The sequence below is a fragment of the Delphinus delphis genome, chromosome 19, assembly GCF_949987515.2.
Source record: "Delphinus delphis chromosome 19, mDelDel1.2, whole genome shotgun sequence".
NCBI lineage: Eukaryota > Metazoa > Chordata > Mammalia > Artiodactyla > Delphinidae > Delphinus > Delphinus delphis.
This window is the reverse complement of record NC_082701.1, coordinates 12,513,650-12,527,161: the sequence shown is the minus strand read 5'-3', so window position 1 is coordinate 12,527,161 and position 13,512 is coordinate 12,513,650. Positions and strand designations below refer to the sequence as shown.

Here is a 13,512-nt window from a genome sequence, read left to right as displayed (position 1 = left end):
GGAGCCCCTCCCACCATGCCTGCCTGCTTAGCAACACTGACACTGAGACCCTCACTCACCACCAGGGCACATGGCCCTGGGGTCTTGGCTTAGCCGGGTCAGCTGGCACCCTGACTGCTGGGGGGTACTTGGGCAGTGGGTGAACAGCAGCATCTCTGTTCACTTCCTGTCTCCGTGGGGGCTCCCCACGAGCCCCAGGGAGCTACCTGTTATCAGGGTCTCCCAGTGGGGAACAAACTTGGGGAGCAATGCCCTGGTCATGGCCATGTCAGCGGTTCCACGGGAAGGGCAGGAGAAGCGACAGCCCCCAAATTAGAGATTTGGCAAAAACCTGCCAGCTGCTGGCCCTATGGCCAGGCTGACCCCTCCTCCCTTCTCTGGGGGAGCAGCTGGCCCCACCCTCTGCCCACCGTGGGGACACAGGAAGGGACAGCGTCTCTCCTAATTGGCAGCAACGGAGAGGGAAATTATAAGGCAGGGCCTGCTCTGCTCGCAGTGCCTCCGGGTGGGTAATTGTAGCGAGTGTAGCCCAAGTGACTATGTGGGGAGACACCTTCGCGGCGCTGAGGCCGCCCATGGAGCCGGGCCCGACAGAGGTGTCCAGCTGCGCCGGCAGGGCCTATGCCAGGTCCTACCCTCCCTCGCACAGAACATCCACAAGCCGTCTGGGGTGAGGTCACTTCTCTGCCTTCTGCTCCCGCCTGCCCCCTCCTCCCCGCCCCAGCCTGGCACCGAAATCCCACCTCCTGCCTTCAACACTCAGAGCCGGGCTCAGCAGGCTTCTCCGATCATCCCTTCCTGCGCTCCGGCCCGACCACAGCCCCACCCACTCTAGAGGTCAGACTCACCAACCTGGGGCTGGTCGAGGGCTGAGGCTGCCCAGTGCACCTGCCAGGTGTCCCAGGGCTGCTCCCCCAGCCACACCCGAGGCCTTGACAGCCCAGGCCAGCAGGTCTCTGCCATTCCTGAGTGCACAGCTGTGTCACTCCTCGTAATGAAGGGAGGTGGGTTCTCGCCAGGAAGCCCCACTGATCTCAAGGCACTGTGGCAGGGTGGCCAGGAAGGGCTGGCTGAGGCCCGGGCAGTGGGGTCTGTAGGTGGCTGATCGAGGCCCCTGGGGGCTGCCCCCTCAAAGCCACAACCCTCCTGCCGCCCACAGGCAGTCCACACCAGAGCTTTTTATAACAAGATGCCAGGCTGCCCCCCATAGCCACGGCGCCTGCATTCCAGAAGGGCCGAGCACTCGCCTGGGCTCCCGGGGGAGGGCGAGGGCAGATGTGGATGTGCCTGAGCTGGGCACCGCCGTGTCCACGAGTGCCAGGCCCCCGGCGCTCGAGCACAAAGCCCACAAGCCAACGAGCAAGCTCTGGGACCTCCCTGTCCCAGTCCCGCCCTCCGAGGACCCAGTTCTGGACACATGAGTCACCCCGAGAATCCAGCAATTGGGTGACTTGTGATCCACGGCCTGGAGCTGAGCCTGACCATCAGACAGGCCCCCTGATCCCCAGGGGCGGCACGGCTGGGGAAGCCCGACCCTGAGTGCACGGGGCCACTCTGGCCTCCTTATCCTCCTGGGTACTTCCAGTGCACAGCCCAGGGGTAACCTGGAGGACTGCAGACTGCTAGCACTTCCCACAACCCTCCCACAACTTCCAGAACAGGGACGCAGGTGACACCAGCTGCTGGCTTCATGCTGCTCAGGGGCCACTGACTTTCAGTCAGAAAGTGAGCAGACAAAAATCTCTCTCCCCGCTGGATCTACCTTCAATTCACACCCCTCCTCCCATGCCTCAGCTCTGCTCCAGAAGCCCGTTTGTCTGTCCAAGAGCAGTCAGGAGCCGGGGTCCCACACGGGAACCAGAGCACTGGGAGAGAGCCACCTCGAGATCCCACTCTCTCGTTCTCCTGCACCGCCCTGCGTCTTGGGGACCTCCCTGCTCCTGGGCAGAGGAGCCAGGGTTCTGAGCAGCCTCTGCTGCCCATCAGAGCCCAGGGGCCAGATCACCCAAGTCCCAGAGCTGCCGCCACGACCGGACCCCAGGCGGTCCCTGTCCCATGAGAACAGTGGATATCCATGGCTGGGCTGGTAGGACGGACCACCCTGTCCTACCAAATGACCAAGGGAGAAGCCAGGGGGCTTCAAACACCTCCATGAGGCCTGCCCAGAAGATATTTCCACCGCAAAGAGGAGAGAGACCAGGAAAGGAGGAGTGGGTCTGACCGCTCCACGTGGGAGGAAGCAGGGCAGACACGGCGCCAGCGGAGGCCAAGCCCTGGCCCTGCTCACTTCCAATGCTCTGCCGGCTATCTAGCCCTCATTTGCTGTTCCTTTACCCGCCGCTCCTTAGTCATGGGCAGTTATCATGCACAGCTCCCATCCTAGGTGGATTTATGGAGATGTTTTTGGATGGAGAATAGAGATCTAGGATGAGACACCATTAAGAAAAAAAAAAAAAAAAAAACGCATACAGTGGCCACTGTCAGAGGGCCTCAGCGCCCTCACCATGGGGACTGGGTTCCTGTGTGCTGGCCGAGGGAGGGACACAGCCCCAGGGTCCAGGATGGGCCTCCAAGATGAACCTCCCAGTTGGTGCCCGAGGATGCTGGTGGGGTGGCAGGCCTAGAACCTTCCCAGCGCACCTGACAGCTGGCCCACCTGACAGCCCGAATCTCCAGGTCTGCTCCTCCAGATCCTACCAGGGAGCCACTCAGAGGACGCGCCTCCACTAAGAACCCAATGTCACCAGGCTTGGGTCATCCTGCCAAAGTCACAGGTTTTCCATCATCAGCTCAAGGTCCAGCTCCTGAACGCTGTCAGTGTCCAGAGCACAGCCCCGGCCCCGTCTCCCGCCGCCCCCACCCCCTAACCCCAGGAAAGCCAGAGGAGCCGGTTCCTCCCCCGGTGGCCCCGACGCTGCGGGCATCTCACTGTCGGCTAGAAGATGGGCAGAATGAGGAGGAGGCAGCCAGAGCCTGGGGTCTGAGCCCATGGGGTGGGGGGGCCTACATGACAGCGCATGACAGATGAGAAAACAGGCACGGGCATGATCCTGAGGGGAGGATCGGCAGGTGTCTGCAGCCTCCAAGGGCAGGGCCACAGGAGACCCGATTCTTCTGGTGGAACGCCCAGCAGGGGTCTCTCATTTCCTGCAAGCAAGCACAAGACCCTAGCAAAGACTCCCCTGTCCCAGCCTCCACCGAGGGTATTAAGACAAGAGAACACCCAGAAGACCAGAAAGGAGGGAGGTGGACGGAGAGAGCAGACGAGTCAGGCTGTCTGCAAACTGGAGGATACTGGCGAGGGGCACAGAGGGCATTTGGGAGGGAAAGGACCCTCCGGAGGTGGGGGAACAGGAGCACTCTCTGCGGGTGATGTTCAGAGGAGGCCCTGGGTGACGGCCTGAGGCTGCAGACACTGGACTGACACCTGGGCCACTCAGCCATGGGGACTTGGGGACCCACCACCAGCTGTGGACGGCCACCAGTGCCTTCAGGAAGAGCCTCTGTCACACCAGGATGGACCCTTCAAGGGAGACCCGAGGGGAGGAAGGTGTGAGGGCACTGCCTACCCTCAGCCCCATGCCACAGGCAGTGAGATGCCAGGCCTGGAGGGGACCAGGGGACGGGGCTCTGGGCTGAGACGTGGGCCCACGGCTTCCCCCAACAGCCAGTGGACATGCTCCAGTGGCCACCACACGAGTGGCTGAGAACCCACTTGGGCACACAGGGGTCTCCTCATGTCAAAAGCGGCCTCACTGCCTGCTGAGGTTTCATTTTCTTGACAGTAATTTTCCAGGACATGATGACACAGGGAGAAAAAATGTAAAAACTATTTGGAGGTGACCTCAACCCCAGATTTTCCAGCTGCCCTGTGAGGGCTCTTGTTTTCCTCCCGCCCTCCCACCTCCCTCTTACCCAGACTGTCCTCTGACAATGGTTTTTGGTAACAGGGAATGTGAAGCGTTTCCCCTTGAGGCTTGGAGCTGAAATGAAACACTACGCGGGAGGAAGGCGGGCCAAGCCTCCGTCACTCTCAGAGCCGGCCGCCCTCTGGAGGGAGCAACGCGCCAGCACGAGGCCAGGCCTGACCGGCAAGGCTGCACTGAACTCCAGCCCCTCATCCGCTGGGCCTGCCAGCGGCACAGGCGGAGGCCGCGCCTGCCCCAGCCCTGGGCCAACGTCCACACCTGGGCCTGCACGCCTTCCAAGCAGGAAAAATGAGAGCATCTTTAAGAAGAGGAGAAACGCTGGGCTGCGACAGTGACGCAGGCACACTTTGAAACCCGGTGGCTCCACGCCCTGGCGTGGTCCCACCTGTCTGTGCACGCAGTGCATGAACCCCCAAAGGACTGAAATAAGCAAATGTAAGGCATGGGGTGGCTCTCCTCATGCACAGGGGAAGATGCCTGCTCCAGGCCAGCAAACCCAGGGGTGGACGCACACAGCAGACCAAAGGGCCAGGAGAAACCCCGCAGAGGGAGCCCCTTGAGCCCGATCAGGATGGGGGCCTGCAAACGAGGCTGCCTGGCCCTGCGGGCAGCTCTGGGGTTCCAGGGGGTACTCTGGCAGCCGGGGCGCCCTGCCCACCGGTTCTCCATGGCTTCGCAGGTTGGGCATCTGTCTCTCCCCCGAGTCCAGTCATGGTTGAGACACAGCATGACAAGGACAGCTGGAGGGCACCTGCCTGTCACCAGGCTTTAAAAACCGCCTCAAGACTCAGTTGGGGCCTTCAAAGTTGCTGACCCATCTGCCAGCAAACCTCAAAGGGCATCCCAAGTTAAGGCCAAGGCCAGAGCCCCGGGACTGTCCACAAACAGCGGCAGGGCAGGGACAGGCTCACAGCACGCCCTGGGCCCACACACGGGGGGACAGCGGGCTGTGCTCTTGGGGGCATGTCATGGACAGGCACCCCGGGCCAAGAGGAGGAGGGTGGCAGGGCAGCAAGGGGCACTGCTCTCGGTCCACCCCAGGCCCCAGGTCCTGGCCAGGCTCCCCCCAGCCCTGCGTGTTCTAAACCTTCCCGTAAACCGGGGACAGCCAGAGGCGAAGCTGACGCCTGCCCTGAGACATGGGTGCAAGGTGCGGAGTAAGCCCCCGGGGCCACGTCTTCAGGAGATGAGACCATCCCCTGGAGGGTGAGGGGCAGGCAGGGGAGACTGCCGTCAGCCCGCCCTTCCCAGGGGGTTGGGGCCTTTGATCACGAACCCCTGTGCCAGCTGCGTGGGGGGACGCCGGCTGGGAGCACAGCCCAGCAGCACAAAGAGCTGCGGGGCAGCCTCCTGGGCCAGCGGAAGGACTTCAAAGGACAGGCCAGGGGCCGCCGGGCAGCCCCAGCCTCTCTCCGCACTTGGTTCTGACGGCCAGTAAAACTACCTTCTAATAATTAATGTTCTGACATCAAAGGCAGGAGCCGCCCGGGTCTGTAAACCATCCCGGGCCTCAGCCGAGGACCTGCCTGTATTTCATCCTGTCTCTTCTGACTCTTCATTCAAATCCAAAACCACACACAGGCAAAGCATTAATGGGAAACTTGGAAACTCTTTTTGATTACTAAAGTGTACCTTTGAAGTTCCCCCAAAAGTTCTGATTTGTTCCCTTCTCCCCTCCCCCAGGACTCGAGGGGACACAAAGCAGACAGCATGTGGCCAGCCGGGCCTCCGGGTGCACGGCTGTCAGTGTGACAGGAGGCGCAAGGCAGGCGGGCGGGGGACGCTCCACAATCAACCAGCTGCTGGGGCTCCCAGATCAAAGACACGCACTGCTGGCGGCCAGGCGGACCCTCCCCAGGACTCCTCCTTCCTGGGGCCCCTGGGGTCAGCGCTCGGGGATGCACTGGGATCCTGCGCCTGACAGCAACCACCTATCAGGCTGGCACCGGACCAGGGCACTCCCCACACAGCCCTGGGGAGTCAGCAGGCTCCCAAGAGATGCAGAGAGCCACAGCCTTTAGGGTAGGAAAAGGAGACAGCCAGCCCCGGTACTAGTTTTCTGGCCCCCAAACCTAGGGGTCCCCAGAAAGAGCAGGCCCGAAGGGAGTTGGGCCCCCAGCCCTGGCTCACCCCAACCACAAGGCTCTGCTTTCGAAAGCTGATTCTGGGCCCAGGTGACGAGCCTGTGAGACTGGGGGCTTCGTACTAGTGTCTAATGCAGCCCAGACATCAGCGTAGAAGCCAGTAGGGTCCCTGAAGAGCCAGGGCACCACCACCACCTCCCCAGGACGGACATTCACGGGGCTTGAGACTGGCTCAGTTCCCCTCCCTTCCCCCATCCATTCAGCAAGGACACACAAAGCATGGTTCAGGAAGCAGGAGGAAGCCCCCACCACCTGCCCCTCTGCAGGAACTTGGGCTCTGTCCCACCGCTGAGCCTCCGCATGGCCCACCCCGCACAGGCACAGGTGCCCCTGTCCCTCTACCCTCCCCTTCAGGTATGTGACCTGAAAGCAAGAGTGAGGAGGGTGCTCTAGAAGAGACAGGATGCAGGCTCCAGCACTAAAATATTAGTTAACAGCAACTCAGAGTGCAGCTAAACACATCACTGAAACTGGACTGACCCCTGGAATGCAAGGATAGCTTCGTGGGGGAAATCCATCCCAAACCTCAGCATGCAAACGAACTAAATGAGAGCGAAGGCGTGGAATCACCTCAATGCGGGAAACGCAGCTCATAAAGCACCACTCTTGGGCTTCCCTGGTGGCGCAGTGGTTGAGAGTCCGCCTGCCGATGCAGGGGACACGGGTTCGTGCCCCGGTCCGGGAAGATCCCACATGCCGCGGGGCGGCTGCGCCCGTGAGCCATGGCCGCTGAGCCTGCGCTGCACAACGGGAGAGGCCACAACAGTCAGAGGCCAGCGTACGGCAAAAAAAAAAAAAAAGCACCACTCTTACTTTTGATAAAGAAAAATTCTCAGAGAATTAGGAATAGAAACTCTTGATTTGATAAAGATTTTTCACAGCCCACAGCATCTTTCACAGATAAACTAAGATTACTCCGTGTGAGATCAAGGTCAAGACAAGGATGCCCACTAAATTTGCTGCTATTCAACAGAGACTCAATCACTGCAATACGACAAGAAAAAAAAAATGAGAGAAGTAAGGACATCAAGGAAAAAGATAAGCTGACATTATCTGCAGACTCCAATTGAAAATGAGAAACTGCTGGAACCAGCAAAGCAAGTGAGCAAGGCTGCTGGGTATAAAAGCCAGCAGCATCCATGCCCGGGTGGAGCCTCTCCATTCTCACTCCACAAGCTCCTGCTCCAGGCAGGGAATCCTGCAATGGCTCTCCATCGTCTGGAAAGGTGATTTGTACAAAGGAATTCGTTTCAGCAGTGGCATCCTTCTCGTCACTTAAAACCTCAAGTGGACCCTAAGCGTTGGCACATGGAGCCACTCTGGCTGGAAGGAAGGGCAGAAGAGAGCAGAGAGCCTGGAGCCCTCACTCAGAAGGTGCAGCTGCGTCTCGAATAACGCCCACATGCACCTGTGCAGCCTCATGGGCTCCACAGGTGACAACGTGCAGCCCAGGCTGGAAACCCAGGCTGGCCCCACCGTAAGGTCTCTTTATTTGGAAAGACCCTCTCCAGCCACAAGCCAGAGACCTAAGCTGGACTCTGGATGAATGCCTGAGCCTCTCCGGGGGCCAACCCCAAGAGGCAGGGGGCCCAGCACAGCGCAGGAGCCCAAAACGTTGGGAAATCTACAACACGCCTTTCCTGAAAACAGTCTGTGAGCGCTGCTGAGGGAGCAGTCACACAGAGGGACACAAAGAAGCCTATGGGGGCTTCCCTGGTGGCGCAGTGGTTGAGAGTCGGCCTGCGGATGCAGGGGACACGGGTTCGCGCCCCGGTCCGGGAAGGTCCCACATGCCGTGGAGCGGCTGGGCCCGTGAGCCACGGCCACTAAGCCTGCACGTCCGGAGCCTGTGCTCCGCAAAGGGAGAGGCCACAACAGTAAGAGGCCTGCGTATCGCAAAAAAAAAAAAAAAAAAAAAAAAAAAGAAGCCTATGGAAGCTCTGCCGTACGACTCATGAAAGCCCTACTGGAGAAAGTCCCAGAGGCGCTCCAGGGAGAAAGTCCTGCCCTGGTGCCAAGCTTGAGCACCAACCCGACAGGGGCCACGCCTGTCCTCCCTCTTAGGAGCTCCAACACAGCTGCAACTGCCCAGGGACAGGTTGGCCTGACCCACAGACGACCAGAGATGGCCTCCATCAGACAGCGGGGAGGCAGACACTGGCCACACGTCTGACTTCTGCAGAGGTGCCGCCCACCTGGGGGTCCTCCTGCTCAGCGTGATCCAAGATGCAAGGCCCCTTCCACCCCTCATGTCTGTGTGTGGTCAGAGCAGGGGACGGGGGCGGGAATCACTGTGGGGGAGGATGTGAGACTAGGGCACAGCTCAAAGGTGCCCAAAGACAGATTCAACATCGAGAAGACAAAAAGCCTAACACTGCCCTGATGGTAGGTGTCTATTAAGTCGTACCTCAATAGAGCTGATCAGACTAGAAGACAGCGTCACAGAGGCAACCCAGGGCCTGGGCCGTTTCATCACAGCTCCGTGAGGGCTGCATGCCCTCCTCCCAGCTGTGGCTCAGACGGCCGCCAGGAACTTCCAAGAAGTCCCCACCAGAGACGTCCGAGGCCCCACCCACAAGCTTGTGAAGAGTGAGCAAACTCACCCTCTTCTGCCTGTTTGGCGCGTGCCCCACACGCCCACTGGCCAGTGGTGGGACGTAGCATGTGAGCTGCAGCACGCCTGGCTCAGGAGTCAATGTGGCGTGGGACGATCAAGGCCAAACCATCTTCCTGTCAAAAGCCAGTCAAACCCACCAGCCCAGGAGAAGGTGGAGGCGCCGCGTCCAAGGCTCTAGGAAGGATGGCTCTCTTGGCTGTGACATGGCCAGCCAGGACACACAGGTTTGTCAAAACCCATCAACTGTACATATAAAATGGTGCCTCAAGAAAGCTGATTTCAGGCAAAGCAAAACCAAAAAATCGCTTCCCTGGGAAGATGAAACCGCACCCAGCGACCCTGCTGCACCCTGGGCTGAGCAGCCACGAGGTCAGGTGCAGTTAAGAGAAAGGACCCCAGCGCCCAGCTCGCCCCTTACCAGCTCCGGCTCCGGCTGGGGCTCCTGGCCAGGCCTCGACTTCTTTGGCTGGGAGGGGCCTGCAGGGCTGGAGGACTTTGGCAGTTTGGCTGAAGATGACATCAGAGGCCTCACGGACCCGGAGGGGCCCCCCAGTCGCTGTCCCCCACCCGAGAAAGGAACAAAGGGGGCTGGCGTGGGCTCCTTCGAGATCTGCTTTGCCTGAGCGTCCACCGGCTTCGGGCCCAGGCCATCCACGCGGCCAGCCCCCGGGCTCGCTGCCTCATCCTGATGGCTCACATCGCCCTGGCTGAGCTCCGCTGAATTCAGTGGAAACGGAGGGCTGCTGGCTGCCTGGTCGGCCGACAAGGAAGGGGTCGGGCTTCCTGGGCTTCTGCTCCAGGAGACCCCAGGCTCCTGCCTGCCAGTGGAATCATGTCTCTTCATGGAAAACCTGAGTGGGTAGGCCCGGAAAGCAAATGAAACTCCATACACGGAGCCCCGCGTCTCACAGTGCCAGCATCGTATCTTCTGGTGACTACCAAGCCAAATCCAACCCCTGAAAGCACCCCACAGCCCTTCCCGACCCGCCTCAGCTCACGGGGGAAGAAGCGTGCGTGGGGCCGCCACGCCAGCCCGGCTGAGGGCAGATCCCCCCCACCTGATGCTGCACCCCATGGTGCCCAGCCCCCACAGACTGCAGGCGGGAGAAGCGACTGGCAAGGGTCTGGGCTTCCCCACGTTTCCTGTTTCCTTTCCCTTGAGACCGCAGTTTTCTTCACTAAACCAGACTCAGAGACCCCCCACCTGATGATGGCGCTGCCCCCGGTGAGGCCCAGTGACTGCAGCGTCGTGCTCTGCAAGGCGGCTCTACCGGTCACCTGTGAGGAAGGAACAGGACATCCTGCTGACCCCTCGCTGCCTCCCCCAGCCTGGGCACTGTGTCACCAGCACCATGGGGTCCCGCAGCCAGCCACAGCTCCCAAAAGGCCTGGGTCCAGCCCCCTGCACCCCAATCTACATCCGAGCATTTGTTCGCTGGTCCATGTCTGTCTCCCCAACCCCACCCCATCCGAGGTCTGGGTGGGCAGGGCTCAGGCCGGGGTTAGGCACATCTGGCCAGCTAACCAGCCCTCTGAGGGCTGGAGCTGATCCAGGCCCAGGTGCCTGAGGCCCAGTGGTCTGTCTCCTCCAGGGGAGGACCCATCCCCCAAGGTCCCTCCCGCTCACAGCCCTGGAACCCCTGCCCCACTGAGCTCTGGGTCAGGAACCTCAAACTGGGATAAATAGGTGGCTGTGCCCTGTCTACACCAGGGGCCCCTCGGGGACAGTGGGCACCCCAGGCCAGGAAAGGGCGCTTGGCCAGGGTTGAAACAAAAAGCCCCTGTGAGCCAGGGGACAAGCGCCAAGAGGGTCCCCCGTCACGGGCGGGCGGGCGGGGACAGGCAGGGCCTCAGTGCCAGGCCAAGCCTGCACCACGCCACACTCGGTTTTGAAAAAGATCAAAACTTTGAGCAAAGCAAATATTTATTAAAATGAAACCACTTTTGTGACTCTTGGGCTTTGAGAGAAGCTGAGAAAACAAACAGGGCTCTGAGGGAGGTTTGGGAGCAGCCCGGGCGGCCCGCAGTTGGTTCCAGCGGAGCCGGCGTCCTGCCTTTTTTCCATGAAACACATCATGCTTTCAGGGCCCCAGTCTGCCCATCGCTGCTTTGAAAGGTCTAAAGGAGTGAATTTTCCAGATTGGAAAGTGGGGTGGGCCCATGTGGCGGCTGGGAGGGGGCGACAGGGCGCGGGCCCGGCGGGTGGGCCCACAGCTCACCTACCTCATCTCTCATGTACACGCAAACGGGGCTGGCCTCACACGGCCGGTCCAGACACTCCCTGAGAGGGGAGAGAAGAAAGCATTACAGGTAGCCACTGCCTGGGGACACTGCTGCCCTGGGGACAGCACCCTGGCCAGCCACTGTGGGGGACCCGCCCACCCTGGCCACCCCACGGCTGGCCATCAGCCCATGGCCTGGGGGTGTCTCCCACCTGCCCACGGCCTCCCGGCTCAGAGCAAAGGGAGGACACAGAACATGGGGACGGGCGGCACCAGCCACCTCCTGGACGTGCCTTGGGTTGCTGTCAACTGTGCCCAGGGTCGGCGATGAGAAAGTCCTGGGAGGGCATGATCTGGGCTTTTATCTGAAGCTGTCCCCTGAGAAGGCTGCTGCCCCAGAAGCACCAGGAGCACTTGGCACGGATCTATCACACAAACTCCGAGGAGAGAGTGGGGCAATGCCAGGACAAACAGGGAGGTGGGCAGCGGGCCCAGCCACCAACGCCACTCCCCTATACACCAGACCCTGAGATGGGAGGGAAGGGCCCCCAGGAAGCACAGCTGGGCAGGCTGGAGGATGGCAGGCACGCAGGCGCACCATCGCGCACACACCCTCAGGATGGCCAACACCACTCACACAGGCCTGTACCTCGACAGCTGTACCACACAGGCCTGCGACGACCAAGGGAAGTTTATTTCTGCATTTCCTGACACATACCCGTAGAACCAGCCCCCAAATAAACGCATGTCCCAGACCTAGCAGCAGTGCCCCAGGCCTGACCCTCTCCTCCGGGAAGGGTGACACAAGGCGTTGCACCTGCCAGAGTAGGAGACCTGGAGCACCCTCAGGCTGTGCAGTGCTCCCGGCCAAGCCCAGGGCTCAGACAAGGAGGTGGCTGGGATGGGAGACACAGAGGCTCAGCTGGTGACTGTACACAGACACTCGGACACTCGACTGCCTGGGCCCGTCCCCGAGACCCGTGACACTGTCCTCTGCTCAGGTTCAGCATGTTTTCTCCCGTCTCTCTTTTTTGCTTTCAGTTTATGCTTTGCATATTCCTCAGGGCTGAGACACTCAAGCTAATCCAGAGGTTGCCGTGGGGCCCCTGGAAGAGGTCCCCGGCCACCTCCCACAGGCTGCCGGTCCCCATGGAGCACCCCGGGCTCTCCCCAAGGCTGTGCTCACAAAGAAGCTGCTCCCCAGGGAAGGCTTCCAGCCCTCGACCAGAGCCTCATGGGGGCCGGCCACGGCGGGTGTGACCCCGCACACACAGCGTGGCCAGGCCTCAGGAAAACACAAGACCCCAAAGTGCCAGAGAGACAACCCTGACCAGGCCTACACACTCTTCATCCTGAAGCCGAAACAGAGAAAGAGTGAAGGAAGATACTCCAGCAAACAAGATCCCAGGGCTAGAGAGGAGGAAGGCGGTGGGGAGACACAGGGGTCTTGCTCCTTTCAACGGCAACAGAGACAGCAGCTTTCAGGGCTGGGCTCAGAAAGCAAGCTGACTGCCCACCACGAGACAGGCAGAGTCCCCTCTGCTCTCAGGGGTTCTGGCCAGGCGTCCTCCCTCGAAATCCTTGTCCAGGGCACCCAATGCCAGCGTGGGGACCACAAATCACAAACAGGGACGAGAGCACAGCAGCACCCGGGAAGGCCTGCCTGCCTGCTGCCCTCAGAGGCCCCTGGACATCAAACAGCAGCTCAGCTTTGATGTCGGCTCCTCCAGAGGGATCGGATTCCTGCGTGTGGGATCTGAGGAGAGGCCTGTAAACACGCCGAGGGGAGGGGCAGCCGAGATCACTTCCAGACTTTCCTGGCCAATTAACAGCGCTCTCCCATCCGGCCGAGGACAGTGGACCAGGAGGTTCCAGCTCAACGGAGAGCCGAAGCCACCACTCCCTGCAACAGACATTGCTAAAGTTCCACGTGTCTCAGAGGGAGCCTAGAGGGGACCTCCCGGGGACCCTTGTGCCCCTGGACCTGCTCCCACCCCCCAGCCCAGGCAGAGCCACTGGACGCCACTTGGCCCAAGGGATGATGCTGGGGAGGAGTGGCAGGATCTCACTCTATCTAAGGCCGGCACACCTGCTCTCGGGGCCAGGCCTGGGGCCAGCAGGGTCAGCCAGGCAGGGCAAAGGTGCTGCTGCTGCTGTGCTCTTCAACCACCATGGAGGGTGTCACCCCATAGGCATGGGCCATCCGCCTACCCAGATGGCTCCTGGCAGGGCTCGCGGGGAGGTGATGCTGTGAACTGGGGGCAAGGCAGGCATCTGGAGCCCCTTCTGTTTTTGTCACCTGTTTGGGCCTGACCAAGTTGGGCTGGTACAAACTCAGGTGCCACCGACACAAGCCCGACACCACAGCACTCCCACACAAGAACAACCAAGGGCTTCCCTGGTGGCGCAGTGGTTGAGAGTCCACCTGCCGATGCAGGGGACACGGATTCGTGCCCTGGTCCGGGAAGATCCCACATGCCGCGGAGCGGCTGGGCCCGTGAGCCATGGCCGCTGAGCCTGCGCGTCTGGAGCCTGTGCTCTGCAACGGGAGAGGCCACAGCAGTGAGAGGCCTGCGTACCGCAAAAAAAAAAAAAAGAAC

At 60.9% G+C, this 13,512-nt stretch overlaps 1 protein-coding gene across 6 annotated transcripts in view; it reads right to left on the bottom strand.

The window, feature by feature from the left end:
* Positions 1-13,512, bottom strand: part of ASPSCR1 (ASPSCR1 tether for SLC2A4, UBX domain containing) — a 30,808-nt gene that overhangs the window by 6,351 nt on the left and 10,945 nt on the right. For all 6 annotated transcript variants that reach the window (XR_009517031.1, XM_059997744.1, XM_059997745.1 and 3 more), the window contains 3 exons: positions 10,914-10,971; positions 9,895-9,968; positions 9,109-9,541 (listed from right to left, as the gene is read on the bottom strand). Coding sequence is in view for 5 of the 6 variants with exons in the window: in XM_059997744.1 (XP_059853727.1) it covers positions 9,109-9,541; positions 9,895-9,968; positions 10,914-10,971 (565 nt within the window). In the remaining variant the exon portion in view is untranslated. The remainder of the gene's footprint in view (positions 1-9,108; positions 9,542-9,894; positions 9,969-10,913; positions 10,972-13,512) is intronic.